At 35.6% G+C, this 22,392-nt stretch overlaps 1 protein-coding gene and 1 long non-coding RNA gene across 4 annotated transcripts in view; one reads left to right on the forward strand and one right to left on the reverse strand.

The window, feature by feature from the left end:
- The window catches only part of LOC116149175 (uncharacterized), an 859,611-nt gene that overhangs the window by 13,649 nt on the left and 823,570 nt on the right, over window positions 1–22,392 (forward strand). Inside the window, exon 1 of one of the 3 annotated variants that reach the window (XR_010377353.1) lies at window positions 17,899–17,987. The exons of the other annotated variants lie outside the window; for them this stretch is intronic. This is a non-coding gene — a long non-coding RNA (uncharacterized LOC116149175). Of the gene's footprint in view, window positions 1–17,898; window positions 17,988–22,392 lie in introns of those variants that run through there. 3 annotated transcript variants of the gene reach the window in all.
- Window positions 1,197–17,826, reverse strand: FRG1 (FSHD region gene 1). Its single transcript, XM_010995728.3, has 9 exons — window positions 17,558–17,826; window positions 15,525–15,595; window positions 10,291–10,416; window positions 9,435–9,492; window positions 8,993–9,107; window positions 6,583–6,687; window positions 2,949–3,040; window positions 2,316–2,426; window positions 1,197–1,289 (listed from the first exon to the last, which is right to left on the reverse strand). Exons 1-9 carry the CDS (start codon window positions 17,617–17,619, stop codon window positions 1,253–1,255), a joined length of 777 nt encoding a protein of 258 aa, XP_010994030.1. The 5' UTR covers window positions 17,620–17,826; the 3' UTR covers window positions 1,197–1,252.

Genomic DNA, 22,392 nt, shown 5'->3' on the forward strand with positions numbered 1-22,392 from the left:
ATCTTCTTGGTTGCCAGGACCTGTAAGTAGTCTTGCTCCCTGGAAAGGGGACAGGAATTGGGTAAACAAGAGGGTGGGTATAGTGACAAGAAATCTGGAACATACTATGTTCAGAAATTCAGGCAGATAGAATGTGTGTTCCAGGGAAATCAGTCTTTTGGCAGATGATCTCCAGTACTAAGCTATTGTTGTAAGCTTCAGTCTCGTGAGGGTAGTGTTTCCCAAAGTGTGGTTCTGATCACTTACTCCTGATTTACCTGGAGTACTTGTTAAAATGTCAGTTTTGGGGACCAATCCTAAATTTGCTAAGCTTGCATCTCTAAGGGTGGGTCTTAGAAATCTATAGCTACCCTAGGCAATTCTTATGTATATAAATGTGAACTATTTATGTTTAGGGGTTGGGGAGCTGATGAAAGCAAGGAATAGTCTAAGACCTGGGGCAGGTTTCACAATCTTGGCATTGTTGGCATTTTGGCTGGATAATTCTTTGTTGTTGGGGGCTGCTGTCCTGTGCATTGTAGGATGTTTAGCAGCATCCCTAGTCTCTAACGCTCTAGAGACCAGAGCACCCCCTCCTCCCAGTTGTCACAACCAAAAATGTCTCCAGACATTCCAGAATGTCCCCTGGGAGAGAAAATAGCCTTTGGTTGAGAACCACTACTTTGGGGGATCAGGGTAGTAAGTACCCAAGGATCAGAAGAAAGAGAACACAATATGGGAGAACATCCAGCTATTGGAAACGGAATGCCAAGTTAGGGCCAGATCTAGAGCAGGAGCTCCTTTTTAAGGTCAATGCTGGTAGCTTAGCTACCTTGCTGTAGAAGGACCACGTAACTCTAGAGTTGGTGACAGATGGAATATAAACGCTGAGAACTAGACAGGGTGTAGCATCACTGTTTCTTAGAGTAGCATCTCATGCTTTATGACAGGAAATCCAGAAAAAAATTCTGTGGCACTTTAAGTGGTGTTTCATTTCCATGTGAAATACTGCAATTAACTAAAAAGTACATCTGTGAAGTATGTTAGGTTTGTTGTCTTGGAAGCTCTGGAATTTCTTTCTGTTAAAAAAAATCTTTCTTGAAAAACACCTCAAATTTTGATTATACGTGTTCACCGATGAACTCAATTAAACTTGATTAAATCTAGCTACTGGTTCAGCAGTAATTCCATAATAGTACAATAATTCTGTAAAAACATTTCCACTGATTTTTTTTTTATTCAGAAAAAAAGAAGACAGAAACAAAAGTTGTGGTCATTTGCAGTATCTATCAGCTTTCAATTTGGCTCTCCTGTTTAAACAAAACAAATAATAAAAGTTAATCTACATGAAATATGTCATATAGTCAACTGCTACTAAACATAAACTCATGCTTAGAAATTGTGCTTTCAATTTTGGTTATTATATTACCACACTGCTTATAGTAAAATATTTTAATTAAAATTTTATTTTGAATTTTATGTTTCATACTAAATGGATTTTATTCTTACAAAAATCTTTTCCTAATCTTTAATACATGTTGCCTAAGAGCTTTTTTAATCCATCATAAGCAATTTTAATTGCCTCTGAATTTAAGCATGCCCTAAACGTTTATTTAATAAGGTGGCAATGCTGTATTTTCATAAGTGATAAAAGTTATATGACATAGACTGTATTCTTCTTTTGAGTCTACATCCTGACTATTTTTTATATTTCATTCTTGATTTCTTAAAAATAGGCACATGCTAATTTTTCTCAGCTGGAAAAAATTACTGCGTTATTTCTGACTTTAGGTAACCCACTTGATCAGCTGGTTGATAGCAAATATAAGATAAAGCATTGTCTTTTATTAAGTAGTGTAAAGACGCATCTTAAGGCTAATTTTGCAACATACGACTTGAATGAGTGGCAGGAGATTACCAAATTCTCTTTTGATCTGGCACTTACTTGATTTATACTTGTAAGCTCATAGCTAAACCTCTCTGACCATATTTTTGTTGTAAATCTAGGACATTACTTACCTAAACAGGAACAGTAATAAGTAAATAGTAATAATGTACTAAGACAAAAATCCTGCACACTTCTGAATTCAGCTTAATTAAGTGCTTCAATTTTATTTCAGTCGAATCTGAATTTCTCACAACAAAAATAAAAACTTGGACTCTGGCTATTTTCAGATACTCTTTCTTTGTGATCTTTTCCTCGACTTATAATGTCCTTTTTAGGTAATATTACAACATTGAAAAATTTAAAATTACAATAATTAAGAAAAGAACATGGGTTTATATACACCACTTCTACTGGCTACTGAAAACAGTACGAATAAAAATATACCTACCTGTCCAGAAGTGTTTCATGCAAAAATCCATCTTTCCGGGCCTTTTTAAGAATTTTACTGTCTTCTTTACTTATTTTAAGTTTGTGGTCTTGGAAGCTCTGGAATTTCTTTCTGTTAGGAAGAAAATATCTTTCCTGAAAAGCATCTCAAACTGTGGCTATACCATACTCACTGATGGGCTTACAGGTATTTTAAAGGTTTTTCATTTATTTAAAAAAAAACTAACTGTATTTCTTAAATAACATACAGCTTTCCAACTACAAAAATGACCTTCATACCCCACCATCAATAGGGCAGTTGTTTGGGAAGCCCTACAGACTCAACATTCAGGAATGTTGGCTGGAGTCTCTTGTATCCCAGCTGTGGGACAGCATTTGGTTAGCATCATGTACTGGTAATTAGAGCCACTCCATCGAGTAGGGAGAACAGACCAACCCAGGTGACTTGAGCTTTGAAAGCTAACAGGATAACTAGGAAAACTGAAGCCTTAAGAGAAGGCTTCTTCTGCTTAGTGCTCTGTCCTAGAATCTACATTATGCTGCCTCTTTTTGTCCTTCAGGTATTTTATTTTAGGTGCATTGAGAAGCACTTCACTGCCAAATCTATAGTTTCAAAAAGAAAAAAAATACGTACACATAATTGATTTCACACTGCTTAACATTTCCTTTGTCTTCTTCTGGAATATCATCTTTTTTCTTAGTCTCTCTTTCAGCACAGGATCTAATCTGGATTTTGGAGATGAGACCCCAACAGGTTATACATTTATTGTCCCCCTTCTCCACTTTACTTACTACACAATAGCATTCTAGGTGATTCCTTACGTGAAAGAAGGAAACAATTAACTGAACAATTAGATTCAGAAAAAGACAGGTTCTAGATAAGTTTCTTTATTTATAACTGCAATTTATATAAATAGTTGTTATTATATATTTCTCTAAGAGCCCTTATATCAGAAACACTAAAGAAAAAATCTGAAAAGCATTTTACAGGTCAGATCCCACTAAGTAAATTAGGCAAAATTTAACTAGTTATTTGGCCTCAAAAGAAATACAATAGGATCAAATTATCCTGCTATTTAGTGCTCATTTTATAACACTGAACGTTTAAGATAATAGCTGTTTTACTTTGCATAGGATATTACTAAATACATTAAAACTTTTAACATAATACAATGTTTTTACCTAATTGGAACCCACCCCTTTTAAATCCTCCTTATATCCTCAAAAGTTTTGACAGATATTTACTATCATATGCCATAAATTAACCGACACAGACATAGCAACTCGGACCAACTGAGTGTGGCAAGAAGGGGATAGGAGTAGAATTCAGGGCTGTGGAACTGGCAGTTTGCAACCCAAAGGACCCACATCTCCAAAGTGATCTCTGTGGCTCAGAGCGTAAGAAAGATTGCTTAGATTGCTTAGAAAGTGATGACCAATAATGTGTGTGCGAGTAACATGTGTGGTTAGAGGGGTCCTAAAAGACCTGGGGAAATTCCTGACTAGGCCTATGACACAATACTGCTTTTGGCAGGAGGGAACGTATTCTGGTAGATAAAGCCATGCCATAAAAGTGGATGTTGACACAGACTAGCAGAGTCTGCAGTGTAAAAGGCAAGGTAGAAAGACTTCTGGATTATCAGAGCTCCCAGGTACCTGACTAACCAAACAGACCCAGGGAAATCTGACAGGTACTTTATATAAAAATGGTTGTAATTAATGATAAATTAGCATAGTGTTTTTTTTCTATAGATGTGCAAAGTACAGCACATATCTGCACTGTTTGTCTTCAATAATCATGCTTTTATAATGTAATCCAGATAAAAAATAATTTAAACATGATACAATAAAATTAAATGAAAGTAAATAAATAAAATTAAAAATAGATGAGTCAGAAATCCATCGGCACTTTTCTCATGACCTGCTTCCTGAGAAGTGGTATGGTGTGGAATGTAATTTCTATAGTCAGTTGGGCCTGGGTACACCCTCTGTCTCTGCCTTATCGAGCTATGTGACTTTTTCATGAAGTGACTGATCCAAACAGTGAGGATGTAAGGAGGGTAAAAGACTGTTTCCTGTTCTGTAAAGTTAATAATAACCACCTCACTGGAATGTTATGAAGATTAAAGACAACAATGCATATGCCACATTCAGCAGAGTACCTGCAGCCTCTTGCTTTAGTTTTGTTCGTGTAATTGAACAATATTATGACTGACACTTTTCAAATTACAACGGAAGAATATCTAGGTTTCATATTTAAATTATTTGAGACTTTGGCAGTGAAAATGATTTTTGAGAAAACTATGAAAATATACAGAAATTTCTAATTCCTAAGCTGTCTAGAATGGCATTTCTTTCTCCATTAATCAACTACAAATGATGAATAAAGTTACTGGTATTAGCATTCTTGTTTAGAAAGATCAGCAATATTTTTCAAGGTAAAAAGAATACTGGAAGAGTAAAAATGAGTATTTTGAAAATCGAGAACATTTTAAAAATAAAATCAAATATATGACACGGAATTTAACATAAAGCATATTCAGATACTTGATGTTTTTAAATTATGCTGATAGTAGAGAAAATGTAATGTGAATTTTTATGCTTTATTTGTAAAGATTAAGCCCCCCCACCCCATTTCTTTGAGCCTTCCACTCTGGCCCTCACTGATGTATTTACACACAGTGAATTTGGATCAGACTAGCTGTAATCCATGATTTGCCAACAGAGACAAATTATGCGAAGTTCAGAATGCTCAGTGCTGGGATGGAATGCCAAGAAAAAGGAAAACAATGCATCAACAAGGGTAGTTATTCTTTAGACTCATCTTGCTGTTATGTTTTTCATTAAAGATCAGGTGATTTTAGTAAGCCTAAAAAATTAAGCCTTAAAGGCCTTCATCAAAGTCCAGTTAATATAACTACCTGATTATCTACTTTACAGTTTTGTTTAGTTAGACTTTCACCTTGATATGGAGATGCCTGTACAACTCTTAAAATGAAATAAAGAAAAGGATTAGGGAAGTTAGTCTGGGAGAAAGAAATTTCTAGCTTATTGTAGATACTGACAGACATATGCAGAATAGATAAACAAGATTATACTGTATAGCACAGGGAAATATATACAAGATCTTGTGGTAGCTCACAGCAAAAAAAAAATGTGACAATGAATATATGTATGTTCATGTATAACTGAAAAATTGTGCTCTACACTGGAATTTGACACAACATTGTAAAATGACTATAACTCAATAAAAAATGTTAAAAAAAATTAATACACACACACACACACGTTTTAGGTGCTTTGTGTTTCTGTTCATGTAAGGAAGACTTACTTATTCATTAAGAGATCCAGAATTTGAGGACTAAGGCTCTGAAAGTTCTGCTATGATGTTTATATATTTTATATAGTGACTAGCAACATGGATGCTCAAGTATTAAACTCATAACCTTCTCATACATGCCAGTGGGAGTTTAAATTAGTATAACTCCTAGGGAGGACAATTTGGCAGTATCTAACAAAATTACAAATGCATGTACCCTTGACCCTGTAATCCTGCCTCTGGAAGTTTATCCTCACATATACTTGCACACCTACAAAATAATGTGTATTCAAAGTTAAGTCCTGCAGCACTGCTTATAAGAATAAGAGACTGAAATCATCTAAATTTCGATTTATAAGGAACTGATTAAATTATGGAGCACACCTAAAATGGAGTCTTATATAGCTATTAAAAAGAGAGAAAACTTTCTAAATAATGATAACAAAAAATCTCTAAGATACAATGTAAAGGAAAAAATATCACGGTCTAAAAGAGTATGTACAGCAGGCTAACTTCAGGAGAGTAGAAAATTACAAACACTCATTTTTTATATAGAAACTCAAGAAGGCTACAGAAAGATGGGAGACATGCTTTACATGCTTGTATTTAAACAATTTTGAACCATGTGAACACATCATCTATTTAAAAAATTAAAATTTAAAAGGCAGGCAAGAAAGAAAAGAAGACATAGGCCTAAGAAGCATGTGGAACTAACTACTCAGAAAAAGATACTAATACATGGAGAGAATAACAAGGTAGCTCTTAGATGTATTTCTCTACCACATGGTGCAAACAGTCAGTGATGGGATTTATAATTAAAGTTTATTTGGAGACAGTATAAAAAGCTATGAATTTAAACCTTTAAAGTGATAATAAGTGATGCAACATTTAAGAGATGTAGTCACATCATATTGACATGTATTATTCCATAGAAAAATGCCATGATTACCTTTATCATTTCTTCTTCTCCTGCTGTTTTACTTTTTGCTTCTATATCACCTGCTTCATTGCATCTAATAAAGCAGCTATTTGAGGCCAGTAAAGCCATTTTCCCCTAAATAAAACAAAATAACAAAAAAATGAGTTATAAGAATACCTGCAAAAAATTCTTGAGACTAAATTATTTTTCCCCCTGATTATAGAAGTAGTCAGGAAAAAGAATTTGAAGACAACCTGGGAAAAAAAATATAGGAAAGAAAACTAAAATCACATATAATCTTACTACTCAAAGATAACCACATTAAATATTTTTAGTATATTCTAGTTATAGGACTAAATTCTAACTAGATGGAATAGAATTATTTCATTTGGCCTCAAAGATCTATTGAGGATGTAACGGATTTAGTTCAGTTAAAAAAAAAAAGCTATAAAGACAAAACAATTGTAATATATAATATTTTACTCAAATAGTAGTGTTTTAAGTAAAATTTCTCTGTAATTGGAAAATATAAAAATACATAATATAAAAGCTAGCCTTTGATGCCTTTTAAATTACTGCTCAGACTTTAAGAATCAATATCTGAGGGACTTGTGGGAAGAAACAGTCAAACTTAGTTGTTTAATGCTCAATGTGTTATAATATTGACTCTAATAAATAAAACTGTGAAAACTGATTTTCCTGTGTATCTAAACCTAGATTATAAATTTGATTAATTAAATTTCCTTAACAAACGTAAGATTTAATTATAACTTGTATATGGTTGATTCTTTTGGAAAACTCTGAATAACTTAAACATCAGACACTATTTTTATAAATATAATCGTTACAAAATGTATTAACAATCTTCTATCATATGCAGTTACAAAAGTGCTAATAACATAGAATTGATTTAATTTCTTATTCAAGGTGGCAAGGGCTGGGTTTTCTGTCATCTGGATGACTTCTGGTGAACCTGTATGTGGCTGTATAGTCCAAGGTGATTTAAATCTATGCTGCTGATCTTTTGGCTGGGACCCTTTTGGTAATAAAGTTTTTACTTATTATATCAGGGACTTTTAAGTCTCTTTTTCATTTAAATATAACATTTTTAAACTTACTGTCTTTCCCAAAAATAAGTGAAATGAAAATCCCTAAAGTTCTGTGTGAGTGGAAGTATCTGACTCATTATCCTGGCCTTATGATATGTTGGCCTCTTCTGTTGATATAATTTTTATTATAAGTATCTCATTATATTTGTAGAATCATCTAGAAGGGGCTGTAACCCCTCCTGGTTGCAGTGGTTTATGAAATCAGTCTAGTGGGTCCTGACCAGTACTGGGGGGAAGGGGAAAGACACAGAAAAAGAAGTGAAAGAATATAAAATATCAGAGTGTACAACACATAGATAAGTAAGTATTGTTAAGCACAACTCTTACTTCTGTTATACGTATGTGTGTACCAGGCTGTAGTATGAAATGTTTTTCTCATTGGATTGGGCAAAAAGGCCTGAACAGACATTTTTCCAAAAGACATACAAATGGCCAATGAGTACATGAAAAGTGTTCAACATCACTAGCCATTAAGGTAATTAAAATCAGAACCATAGTGAGATACCACCTCATGCCATCATCAAAAGGACAAGAGATAACAAATCCTGGCAGGGATGTGGAGAAAAGGGAATCCTTGTGCACTCTCAGTGGCATTGCAAACTTGTACGGCCACTATGAAAAGTAGTATGGAGGATCCTAAAAATTAAAAATAGAACTAGCACGTGATTCAGCTATTCCATTTCTGGGATTATATCCAAAGTAAACAAAAACACTAACTCAGAAAGATACCTGTTCATGGCAGTATTATTTACAGTAGCCAAAATATAGAAGCAACCTTAGTGTGGATCAACAGATGAAAAGATAAAGAAGTTGTATATACATACATACATACACACACACACACGGGAATATTATTCAGCCATTAAAAAATGAGGACATCCTGCCATTTGTGGCAACGTGGATGGACCTTGAGGACATTATGCTAAGTGAAATTAAGTCAGACAGAGAAAAACTGATCTCACTTATAGGTGGAATCTAAATCACACACATTGTTTGCCCATTTTTAAACTGGATTATTTGGCTTTTCTGGCTACTGAGTTGTATGAGTTCTTCCTACATTTTGGATATTAACTCCGTATCAGATATATGGTTTGCAGATACTTTTTCCCAGTCTGTAGCTTATTTTTTCACTTTGTTGATTTTTTTTCTTTTTGCTGTGCTGTACTATTTTTTGAGATCTTTTTAAGGTTATGAATTCATGTGGAGTTTTCCCAATTTAATGATTTATATTATTGCATTCTACATTTTTTTTTTTTAGAATATATGCTCTCATTGACTGTTAGAGACTTTCTTTTATATTGACAAACTTTTATAGACAAAATAGTACTTACATCTTGAAAGACTGGTTCCCATTGTTCTCTTGGTCCAATTGCATCTGAACGCCCAACAACAAGTCCATCTGAATTTATACCAAGATATTTTCCATAGCCAGATTTCAGAGCAATTCTTCAGATTAATAAAACAGATAAATGTTAAAAACTGAAAGAAAATTAAATATGCAACATAAAAAAATGTGTGTGTATAAAAATTCAGATTAACCATAGTTCATGTGTTCAAAAGCCATGTGTGGCTAGTGGCTACCACATTGGACACTAGTTCCATACATACAATTTAATATTCTATTTCCTTTAAATACAGTGTTATATGATACCTTATATTATATAGGAAACATTTTCCAAATTCATTATTCTTCAAATACACTACTTTTAATGGATATATAATATTTTAAGTAATGCATTATAATGTGTTAATTATAGTTCAATTCAAGCTTACCTGGAATCAGACAATTTGACAGCTGTAAACTGCTCTGGAGGACTAGGACCCTCATCAACTACAGGAGAAAAAATCATTTTAAAATAAATTTGACGTTTCTTATACATATACATATAAAGATATTCTTTAGCTTTAAAAAAGTAGCTTTTTCTCTTTTAAAATTGAATATAAGATTATGATATATTTGTAATACAGTATTCATAGTATCAAGAGCTACTTTATCTCCTATATAACTGAAGTGCTAGTTTTACATACGTAATAAGATAGGTCAGCATGATTCTTACTTATTTGGTCACTTCCAACACATTATCTGTGTTTTAAAATGCAGTCAGCACATAGACAAATAAGCACTTAATATTTAAAAAACTAAATGCTTTAAATTATTCAAGGGATGGCCATTCAGACCAAAACCTTCTGCTTTTGAATCTTTCAATTACTTTTATCTCATTAGTGCTTCTTCTATTGGGCTAAAAGTAATGAGAGAACCTCAAATTACTAACTATGCTCCAGGTTAGTTTTGGCAAAAAGTCTAAAGAACAAAGGAATTCAAACCTTTGCTCAAACAGGTTTCCTTTTTCTTTCCACTTATTATTTCAATTACTTATATTGTTTTTGATTCTCATAGATAACTCTTCTGGAACTAGACAGAATGTTTTCAAATGCTTACACTGGAAAGAGGGAGTTGGCAATCATTGGTAAATAGTGAGGAAGGAAAAAAGTGGAAGAGTCAAATAAATGGATTCTTTCCTTTGGAATATATCTGAGATTAGTCAGAATGTGGCGTAAGTGAATGAATATCATAAGATATATACTTTAAGTGGCCTTTTCCATTCCATTGCTTCTACCAGACACAAACCTTCTTTATGTGGCGCTCCCAGTGTAAAAAGTCCATTGTCAAGTGCATGTATGTAGGTTCCTTTATCCATTTCAATAGCTATGGTTCCTGAAATTTCACCAAAGTTTGTTACTGTCCACCAGATTCCTAAAAAATAAAATCAGTAATTTAAATTTATATTTTGGATTTGATAGAAGGTCCTTAGTTGTTGCTGTTGTTATAACTTACTTAAAATGTGTTTAGTTTGCATTTGTAAAAAATAATACAGGGAGATCTCATATACCCTTTACTCACTTTCTCCCAATGGTAACATCTTGCATGACTGTAGTACAGTATCAAGACCAGGAAACTGACATTGATACAATTCATGAAACTTACTCAGCTTTCATCAGTTTTACATGCACTCATTTGTATGTTTGTATGTGTGTGTGTAGATGTAGGTGACTACCACCATAGTCAAGATTAGGTTCTTTTAAAATATAAAACAGCAGAACACGGGAAGGCACAGAATGATTTACAGAGAACAGTCTCTCATTTCAGCCTCCAGCCATCCATGACTGCTTTCCAGAGGCAATGACTATAACCTGTTTCTTATGTATCCTTCCAGATTATAATTACAATTGCCAAGACTGATGTCAAGGAGCATATTGCCTATATTTTCCTTCTAGGAATTTTCTGGTTTCAGACCTTACATTTAAGTCTAATTCATTTTGAGTTGATTTTTGTGTATGGTACAAGATAGCGGTCCACTTTCATTCTTTTGCGTGTGGCTGTCCAGTTTTCCCAACATCATTTATTGAAGAGGATGTCCCTTCTTTACTGTATATTCCTAGCTCCTCTATTGTAAATTAATTGACTATATATGCATGGGTTTATTTCTGGGCTCTCTATTGTGTTCCATTGATCTAAGTATCTCTGTGTTTATGCCAATACCACCACTGTTTTGATTACTATTGCTTTATAATATAATTTAAATCAGGAAGTGTGATGCCTCCAGCCTTATTCTTCTTTCTGTGTATTCTTTATTTGGGATATTTTGTGGTTCCATACAAATTTTACAATTGTTTGTTCTACTTCTGTGAAAAATGCCATTGGAATTTTGATAGGCATTGCACTGAATGTGTAGATTGCTTTTGGGTAGTACAGACATTTTAACAATATTAATTCTTCCAATTCATTAGTATGGAGTATCTTTTCTGTGTGTCTTCTTCAATTCCTGTCATTAATGTCTTACAGTTTTCAGTGTACAGGTCTTTCACCTCCTTGGTTAAATTTATTCCTAGGTATTTTATTCTTATTGATGCAGTTGTAAATGGGACTATTTTCTTAATTTCACTTTCTGATGGTTCAGTATTAATGGATAGCAATGCAACAGATTTCTGTATATTGATTTTGTATTCTGCAACTTTATTGAACTCGTAGATCAGTTCTAACAGTTTTTTGGTGGACTCTTTAGGGTTTTCTATATATAATATCATGTCACCTATAGATAGTGACATTTTTACTTCTTTTCTCATTTGGATGTCTTTTATTTCTTTTCCTTGCCTCATTGCTCTGCCTAGGACTTCTAACACTATGTTGAATAAAAGTCGCAAGTGTAGGCATCCTTGTCTTGTTCCCCGTCTTAGCGGAAAAGCTTTCAGCTTTTCACTGTTAAGTATGAACTTAAACTGTATCCAATTTTTGTTGGGTCTGATAATAATATATTATTATATTTTAAAAGAGTTCTTTCTCTCTTCTTCCTTCTGTTTCATAACTAATACAAATTAGTAAAAATTTTAGCTTACTTTCAGATCCTTGCATGGAATCAACAGAACAGCTTCACAAAATTAAAAAAGATTTTCCCCCTCCCCCAAAACAGGTATATTGTTACTTGTGTAGGAACCTTGGGAAACTGTGAATGTATGAGAAGGTGGGAGGACAAGGAGAAGAGGACAGAGTGACTTCCTTTTCTAGCCAAGACAGAGTGATCAGTATTGGACTTGCCCTCCCACTGTGAACAACTAGGAAACTGGACAGAGTATGTGAGAAAACCACTCTCTGGTACTGGAACACAAGTTAACAGGATTATGACTGTTGACAAAAGGGAAACACACGAGGTGAACATCACATTCATGTTAGCCTTCTGCCGAATGGCAGCTTCTCAACCACAGTGCAGGGAAGTGAAGCCCAAAAAGAGCAAGGCAGTCTCACTGAGCTGAGATCTGGCGTCCTGATGTGATCAGAATCTGCTGAGTAAGGTTCTAGAGAGGAGGGAACTGCACAGGGGCTGGGGCCCCAGAAGTATACGTGGGGACTCTCTGCAGGGCCTTGCCTGTGGGCTGGGCAGTATGTGTGCTGGAAAGACTTCACAAGGCCAAGCAGTGGAGCTGTGGCTGCTGAGAGCAGACTGAAGATGCCAGAGATCATGAGATGCTGGGAGACACTGGCATGGAGAGAGCGCAGAGTACCCTGGGCATTTCGTTGAGGCCCCTTGAGGAACCCTGCCTAGAATAAGGGCCACAATCTACATCTAAGGGCAAAACCAAATAGCTCTAATCATTAAAGATAAAAAACAAACAAAAAACAAGTCTGATAGGAGCAAAAGGCTCTTCAAATGATTTAACTAGACTTCAAGATAATGCCTACTGTCAGAAATAAAAATGGACATTTCATTAAACTGAAAGGAAGACATTGAAGTCCTAAATGTGGATGTACCTCATAACAGAGCTTCGATATACTTTAAACAGAAAATGATAAGATGTAAACAAATCCAGAATTATAGTTAGATATACTTTAACACAATCCTCTAATAAATGGTAGAATTAGTAAAGTCAGTAAAGACACAGAAGATTTGAAAGTCTACTCTGTCCACCAAATGACTTAACTGACATTTAGAGAGCAGCAAATCAATGCCTGCAGAATACACGTTCTTTTCAAGTGTAGATGGAAGTTCACCAAGAAAGTAACGTATGTTCTCTGACCACAGGAATTAGTAACAGTAAGATATCCACAGTATCTCCAAGCAAAGGAAATTAAATAGCACCCTTTTGAATAACCCATGGGTCAAAAAACCCCCCAAAAAAGATAAAACCAATGGACCAAGGAAGAAATCGCAAGGGAAACAAACTATGAACTGAATGAAAATGAAAATAAGACATCAAAATCTGGAATATAGATAAAGTGGTGTGAAGGATATCTAAACGTCCACCTTAAGGAGCTATAAAATAAGAGCAAAGTAAGTTGAAAGTAAGTTAAAGGAAGGAAATGATAAAAACAGGAAAGAAATGAAATAGAAAATGAAAAACCAATAGAGAACATAAATGATATCAAAAGATGGGTCTTAAAAAGATTAACAAATTGGTAAACCTTTAGCTAGACTGATTGGTGCAGGAAAAAAAACCCAAAACACAAGTTATCAATATGAGGCATGAATGACAAGATTGCAATATAGATTCTACAGACATCATGAGGAGAATAAGAGGCTATTCTGCACATTATGCTAATAAATTCAACAGCTTAGATGAAATGAAAATTTTCTAAAGAGACATGAATTACCAAAACTGACACAAAAGAAAATATGAAAATGTATCTTAAAGAAATTTAATTTGTAATTAAAAATATTCCCACAAAGAACAACAAACCAACACAAAAACCTTCTAGGCTCAGATTATTTCACTGGTGAAATATGTTGAAGAAGAAATACCAATCTTAAATAGCTATTTCCAAAAGTAAGGGAGGAGAGAGTACTTCCCAGCTCATTTTACGAGGCCAGTATTACCCTGATACCAAAACCAAATAAAGACATTACAAGAAAAGGATATAGAAGTTCAATGTCCTCATCAACACAGATGCAGAAATTCTTAAAACTATTAGGAGTCAAATCCAGCAATATACAAAGAATAACACATTGCAATCAGGTAGGGTTTATCTTAGGAATGTGAGGTTGGTTTAAAAGTTGAAAATGAATCAAATGTAATTCATTGGTGTACTAAAAGAAGAAAGCCATATAATCATCTCTACAGATGCAGAAAAAAAAAGTTAGAATTAGACACCTTTATGATTAAAAATTCCTAAAAAAAATGTTTAAAAAGAAACTTCTACATTTTGATAAAGGGTATCTATGAAAATCCTACAACTAACATCATACTATATGGTGGACTATTGAAAGCTTTCTGCTTAAGACTGGGAACAAGGCCATTAAGTCCACTCTTAACACTTTGATTAACATGGTAGAAGTCCTGGTAGTGCAATAAGGTAATAAAAAGAAATAAAGAAACAAAGATTGGAAAGGAAGAAGTATAACTGTATTTGCAGTAAATATGACTGCAGATTTCTTAGTTTTCTATATAAACAAACAAAAATAGTAAAACTAATGAATTTACTTGTATCTCAGACTACAGAGTCCATATACAAAAATCAATTATACATCTATGTTTTAACAGCAAACAATTGGAAAATAAGATTTAAAAATTCTCTTTACAAGTAATGTAAAATTATAAAATAATTTGTAATTTTAAAAAGATGTGTATAATGAAAACTGCAAATTATTGAGAGTCAATGTTATTAAGAGGTTGATTCTCCCCAAATGACCTACATTCAATACAGTTCACCCGGACAATCCAAGATGATTTACTGTGGAAGGTAATATATTGATTGTGAAATTTGTATGGAAAAGCAAGGATCTAGAAGAGTCAAAGCAAGACTCACACCACTTGATTTCAAGACTTTATGAAATGACAGTAAACAAGATGAATATATCAAAAGAACAATAGACAAATCGATAGGACAGAGTCCAGAAACAGACCAATACATATAAAGTCAATTGATTTTTGACAAAGATACCAAAGCACTTTAATTTTAGAAAGGAAAGTCTATTCTACAGCAATGTTGGAACAACTGGATTGCAATATGAAAAAAAAAATTTGTAACCTATATTTGGTTATATAATATTTATCTATATCAGCCCTTTAAAATGATGTATCAGAATCGCTGGATTATTACAAAGTCTAATGATGGTACCTATTAAATCAGAGAGCTGTGTGTCCTCTCTCCTATGCTTTGTTCTAATAATGAAAAAGACATCAGTGACATCCATTGTGCTAGAGCATAAAAGCAATCTACAACTGTAAGTAATAGTTGAGCTCTTTAAGACAAATAGGGGTTAGTCATAAATTCCTTCCACTTTCTTTTCACTGATTATCCCTAACTAAGAAAATATTTTTAAAGGGATCTCAACTAATGTTCTCAGAATAAAGCACAGGGAACTGACTCACCAACAATATCAAGTTGAGTTTCTTCATCTTCGTCTCTTTTTCTCTTCTTCTCTTTGCTCTTTTTCTTCTTACTACAGGAGATAATTTTCATAGATGAGTTTGGATATGTTGATTTGCATGTTAAATATCATAAGATGGAATCTTAGAAGAATCTTTGAAGCTGAACATTGATATACAAATTGATTTAAAGTTGTATACACTCTAACTTCTAATATTGAGAAGTCACTTCTGATCCTGTACATACTGTGTTACAGTTAAGAGAACAGACCCTGGAGCCAGACTGCCTTTTAAAATCCTGATTCTGTCATTTCTTAGCTCTGTGATTTTTGGAAAATTTACTTCACCCCCTTTTAGTTAGTTTCCCCACCTATACAATGAGGATAATAATTAAATCCAACTCTTAAGGTTATTGTGAAGATTAAGAGTTAATGTGTAACTTGATATGCTGCTGCTGAGAATGTAAAATGGTGTAGCTGCTTTGGAAAATAGTTTTGGGTTCCTCAAAAAGTTAAACAGAGTTACTATATGACCTTACAACTCTCCTCTTAGGTATATACCCAAAGAAATGAAAACATATGTCTTCACAGAAGCTTGTATAAGAATAGTGATAGCAGAATTATTCTGCTGCCAAAAAGTGCAAACAACCCAAATGCTTATCAACTGATGAACAGATAAACCGTATGTTATATCTATACAACAGAATATTATTCACCCATAAAAGGAATGAGTAGTGACTAATACATGCTACAACATCGATGAACCCTGAGAATGTTATCCTAAGAACGTCGTATATTATATATTCTGTTTATATGAAATATTTAGAATAGGCAAACTGAAACAAACAGCGGATTAGTGGTTGTCAGGGACTAGAGGAAGGGCAAAATGGGAAGTGACTGCTAATGATTACGGGGTTTCCTTTTGAGATGAAAATGTTCAGCAATTCAACAGTGGTGAACTTTGTGAATATAGTAAAAACGACTGAATTCCACCTTAAAGGGATGAATTTTATAGTATATGTGTTATACCTCAATAATAATAAAAAACCTCAATAATAATTTTTTAAAAAGTTAATATGCAAAGTGGTTAGAACAGTTCTTGGCACATAGAAAGTGCTACGTATGTGTTAATTATGTTGACAGTTACAATGATTATAAGACACACTTGTTTGCATTTTCATGATAAGCTTTCAGAAGCTAACTCTCCCCTCCATCCTATAAATTCAGACAGTAACAGTTTCAGATGTATTCAGGATAAATTCTTCAAGATGCCAGACCCCTAGGCAGAGTTCTCAAGGGTAGTGGCTTCAACTTGCTCCTTGAGGCTTTCTAACTCACCTAAAAGTACCAAAACCTCTATCACTGAGACCAGGATGAACTGCTCAACACTTGTATTAATAATCAAACCCGAGCAAATTTATCAGTTAAAAAAGACGTGGAGATATTAGTGGGCAGATTCCTTTTCCTGAAAGATCTAATAATCATAAAACACCACTTCCTTGCATTTGGCTCTACTTATTTACTGTAGATGTTATCTTATTTAATCCTCATAAGCCTTTTAAAGTATCACTAATCCCTCCCAATAAATTAGTAAATGGAAGCTGAAAGGTATTAACGAACCTGCCACAAATCATAAAATTAGTAATTGGTGGAGTCCAGGCTCGAGCTTATATCCTTTTCAAAATCCACATCTGCTTTAAAAAATTGATTAAAAATTTTAAAGGGGAGGGAGACAATGTTGAAAATAATTATCCCTAATAAAGGAAGTTATTGTTGTAACCTACGCATTCAGACTAACACATATCCACCAAGAGGAGGACTTGTGCCTCCTGGGCTGCTGGTCCGCCCAGTTCTGCGGCCTGTCCTTGCACGGACCCCGGGAACCGAGTCGCAGCTTCTGTCCATTCCGGCAAGAGGCCGGGCTGGGAACCTGAACCCGAGCGCCCCACGTCTTCCACGGGGCTGGCCGCGTGGAGGGAGGACGGAGGGCTGTCGAAAAAGACGGGAAGAGTCCGCCGCACAAACTCGCCGTCTTACCTCTTGGCCTTGGTTCCCTTGAGCACGAGTTTGGTGGACTTCACGTAGGAGTATTCGGCCATGGCTCCCCTGACGCTCCTGTAGTAAGAGCTGGGAGCTGGTTCAGGGCAAAATACGTCGACCGGAGCAGGGCCGGGCGAGGGACGCAAAAAACTGAGGGCTGACTCCTTCAGAAGTAAGCAGCAGCGGAGCGGACCTGACTCTCCCGAATCCCTGGCTTTTTTTCACGCAAAGACCACCCCACCTCCCCCGTCCCAAATAGAGTCCGACTTCCTGTTTACAGCCTGGGGCTACGGCAGCCGCAGAGGGCCTAACCAGAGCGGCGTTCTTTTGCCGCGTCAGGAGAACTGAAGGGGCTCGTCGGAAGGAGGAAAGCAGAGGAGACGCGCCCTCTGCTGAGCAGGCGGATCTCACAGCCGAGCTTGGCCTGGTGAGTCACTGGAGAGAACCACCTGCCGGGTCTGGGGAGGAGACGATAATATGGTTAGAGGGTGGAGTGACTTAGTCAGCCCTCCAGGTTCTTCGCAGCGGACTGGTCCTGACGGTCCCCCGCAGCGGGGGCGAGGCGACGGCGTTACCTGACCTTGGACGACTCCACAAGCCAGCTCAAGTCCATAAACGTTTATTGTATTATTTTAACTAGGGAGACTCTAGTAATGGAGAAGAAATGTCATAGTAAGTCCAAGCTCATTCTGCTTGCCCTGGGAGAAGCCAATAAATCAAGAGAGGAGGTGTTGGGATGAGGAATAATGAATTTATTTGTAAAGCCAGCAGACGGAGAAAATAGCCAACTAATGTCCTAGAGGACCATCTCCCGAGTTTGAATTGAGGGGTAAAGTACTGGTTCTAGCCAGACTCGGAAGGGGTGGTGTTGATTTCTTACTGCCTGCAGCCATTCACAGGTGGGCCTGGTCAGGGTGTTTTCTGTGAGCTAAACAAAGGTAATTTAGCTTAACACTCTTTACCTGGGAGGCAGGATCCCTAGAGATGGGCCTTAGGTATAATTTAAGTTTATAGGCAACACCCCTTTAGTGATTAACAAGCAATAGAATACAAAGAAAGGTTAAAGTGAAAGAAACAGAACTAATATAGAGCCAGATTTTTTCTTCCCTATTACAGCATCAAATAGGGAATAATAATAAAAGACAATGACGTGTCAGCATCTGGGCAGATTTCACTAGTCCTGTAGGAATTTGAGTGGAGTTGGGGTGGGAGGGTGGTATTGAAAACTATTGTAGAGAGGTCTTTCTGTACAGGGTGGATCTTGAGAGGGATTTTGACAGCTTCAGTCACCTGAATATCTCTCCTGCCTGCTCCAGTCTCTTCAATAGTTTTATAACCCACCTCTCTGATTCCATTCTATACCCCTTCCAAACCATCTTCTATACTGCTGAGTGATCGTTCTAAAAAATGGCTGATTATTGTTCCCTTTTACCAAAAATCTATTAAATGCTGCTTCTTGCCTTCGGGAGGAAACATCCTAATATAACTTAATTGACTGATGACTGTCCTCTGATTCTCCACCACTGAACCCTTGCCACCTGTTTCAGTCACACAAAATGACTGGAAATGTTTGAATGCTCTGTGTTTGTTTCTGCTGCCTAAAATGCTTCCCTGTCTTCTTATCTACCCTCTTCATGTGGCCCCCATTTTTCAGCCTTTGAGACCAACTCAGGCCTCACTTCCTCCAAAAAGCCATCTTTGAATGACTTCCTGTAATTCCCCCACTATCCTTCATTTCTCATCCTATTGCTTAATTGTGTGCTTTTTAAGGGCAGGAACCATAGCTTATTTGTGCTTATTTCACCTACATCTTACCTAGTGCCTGCTTCACAGTAGACCCTGTGTAAGTGTCTGCTAAATTATTATTAAGATTCTGAAGCCTGGTGTGGGATAATAAAGAGAGTGGAACAGTTAGTGTGACGACTAGATGGAAGGGGTTGTGGTAGAAAAAAAGAAGGAGAAAATTGGGTGGGTAAAGAATAGCAGGCCTTGGGAAGTCAGTTTCTTATTTATCAGACATTTCAGCAAAGATACCATGCTTGGTGATAAGAGGATACAAAAGATGCTTCCACTCAGGGCCTGATCTTAAGGGCCTTCATCTAAGTCACGTGCAGTGAGAGGCAGTATAGCATATAGTTAAGAGCGGAGCTTCTGGAGAGAGACTGCTTGGGTGGACAGACCTTGCTGTCTTTATAAGTTAGATGACTTTATAAGTTATTTAACCTCCCAATAACTATGTTTATTCAGCTATGAGGGTTCCCTTTTCTCCATATCCTTACCTTGTCTTCTTGATAATCGTCATTCTAACAGGTGTGAGGTGATACTGCATTGTGGTTTTTTTGGGGGGTGGGGTGGGAATTAGGTTTATTTGTTTATTTTAATGAAGATGCTGGGGATTGAACCCAGGACCTCATGCATGCTAAGTGTGCACTCTACTACTGAGCTATACCCTCCCCCCATCTCATTGTGGTTTTGATTTTCGTTTCCCTGATGGTTAGTGACATTGAGCATCATTTCATGTACCTGTTAGCCATTTGTATGTCTCCTTTGGAAAAATATCCATTCATTTCCTTTGTTTATTTTTAATTGTTTGTGGGGTTTTGTTTTTGGCTATTGAATGAGTTTCTTATATACTTGGGATATTAATCCCTTATCAGATATATGATTTGCAAATATTGTCTCCAACTCTACAGATTGCCTTTTAATTTTGTTGATGGTGTCTTTTGCTGTGCAGAAGCTTTTTATTTTGTTGTAGTCCCATTTAGGTATTTTGCTTTTGTCGCTTGTGCTTTTGGTGTCATATCCAAAAAATTATCACCAAGATGAATGTCTAGGAACTTTTTCTCTCTGTTTTCTTTTAGGAGTTTTATGTTTTCAGGTCTTATGTTTGAGTCTTAAATCATTGCCAAGAGAAATACTTAACGTTTCAGGAGTGTTATGAAGTCTATCATGAGCATATCTTCTAAGGACCTAAGCTGGGACATTCTGGACTGTACTCTATGGATTTACCACTGCAGCATGTTACGATGATGAATATACACAGAACATATATCACATAGAGTACAAGATGACAGGACTTCAGTTGGGATATATGACATTCTATCATTTTCTCACTTATCAAAGCCTCAAAGCATTTTTTTTTTCTTTTTCTTTTCCTACTGACACATTTCCAAGCAAAGCCCTATTTACTTGTGCCTGGAAAGAGAACATTTACAAAAATGTCTTAGAGAGAGGGGATGTGAAGGAAGTAGTTTCAAATAGGCTAATGACATGAAGGGAGCTCTTTATAAAAGATGTTAATTAATCATGCCCACAATCTGGAGAACTTACCCCTATGAAGGAGTCCTGGAGTAGGGAAATAGCTTCTCGATTTTGCAACACAGGTTGGATGAGGAGAATAGGAGATCATTGATCAAGCATTGTCTTTAAGAAATAGAGTGGGTGGAAGCTACTTCAGCGAGTATGCTTTAGAGCATCAGTTCTCAAACTTTGGTGTCAGGACTCACTTATACTCTTAAAAATTATTGAGGACCCTAAAGAGCTTTTGCTTATGTGGATTATACCCATCTATATTTACCATATTAAAAACTAAAACTGAGAAATTTTTAAAAATTATTAGAAAATAGACCTATTGTGTTAATGTAAATAACATATTTTATTAAAACTGATGATGAGAAGAGTGGCATCATTTTATATTTTTGCATATGTCTTAAGTGTCTGGCTTAATAAAAGAGATCTTGGTCTCTTATTTGCTTCCATATTCAATTTCTTGTGATATCACACGCTGGCCAGGTAGCTTCCAGTGTATACTCAGGAGAGAATAGGGGTGGGAGAGGGAAATAACACCTAAGTATTATTATGGAAAGGGTTTTGACCTTGCAGCCTTCCTGAAAGGAACTCAAGACCTCCCAGGGTCACATGTGCACAGGGTAGAGGGTAAGTGCAGGTGAGAAAGCAGCTGTTTTGGGGGGTGAGGGGTTTAGGAGTGTGGAGATAAAGGTTGTGCTCTTTCTTTTCCTTTCTGCTCTTGTTGCTGGAATTTACTTTTAGATTATGATATTGCCATAAATTAGGAATTATGTGAATAGATATCATTGATACTGCCCAATTAAAGACGTTTTTGGTCTGTCTTCTAAGTTTTTGGTACATTCAAAGAAGTCTTCTGTCTCATTTTTTCCCCACCTGAATGTGGATTTTGAAAAGCATTCTTGTAGCTATATTTAGATGATTTGTCTCCCTGAATACATTTTGGGATTATTTATAGATCTCTATAAGCAATGCTATTCTGTCCTTTAAATACAAATATGACACTATGTCTCTTGTAGAAAGGGCTACAACAAACCTAAAAAAAAAATGCTATTTTTAATATAACCTGATACTTGAGCAAAATGTATCCACTTTCTTGGTTGTCCACAAGGTGCTGCTGTTTCCCTTCTAATAACACAGGGCAGCTTATTCCAAGAACACAAGGTACTCTTAAAAAATTACCATAGTTCTTATTCCATAATTATTAAGTTTTCAGGGTGCAATTAGGTTTGTCCCAGAGAAGAACTGTGTAGAGTTTTTCTTGTTAAAACATAACTTTTTAGCAATGAGTTCAAACTTTGGCATTGTCAGAGTGAAGATTTCTCTTCTTTATGATTTCATTTATAATAATTATATTTTTTAGTGATACTGATGGTTTCATAAAAATATCATTATATTATATATCCAATGACTGTGAAATCATCTGCCTTGAAGCATAGTGAAATCATTAATCAGCAAACTGGGTCTGAAATGGGACCGTTTTAAGAAAGCTATTTACACTGTAATTTGCAAGTTGTGTTCTTTTT

The sequence above is a fragment of the Camelus dromedarius genome, chromosome 22 (genome assembly GCF_036321535.1).
Source record: "Camelus dromedarius isolate mCamDro1 chromosome 22, mCamDro1.pat, whole genome shotgun sequence".
Taxonomy (NCBI): Eukaryota; Metazoa; Chordata; class Mammalia; order Artiodactyla; family Camelidae; genus Camelus; species Camelus dromedarius.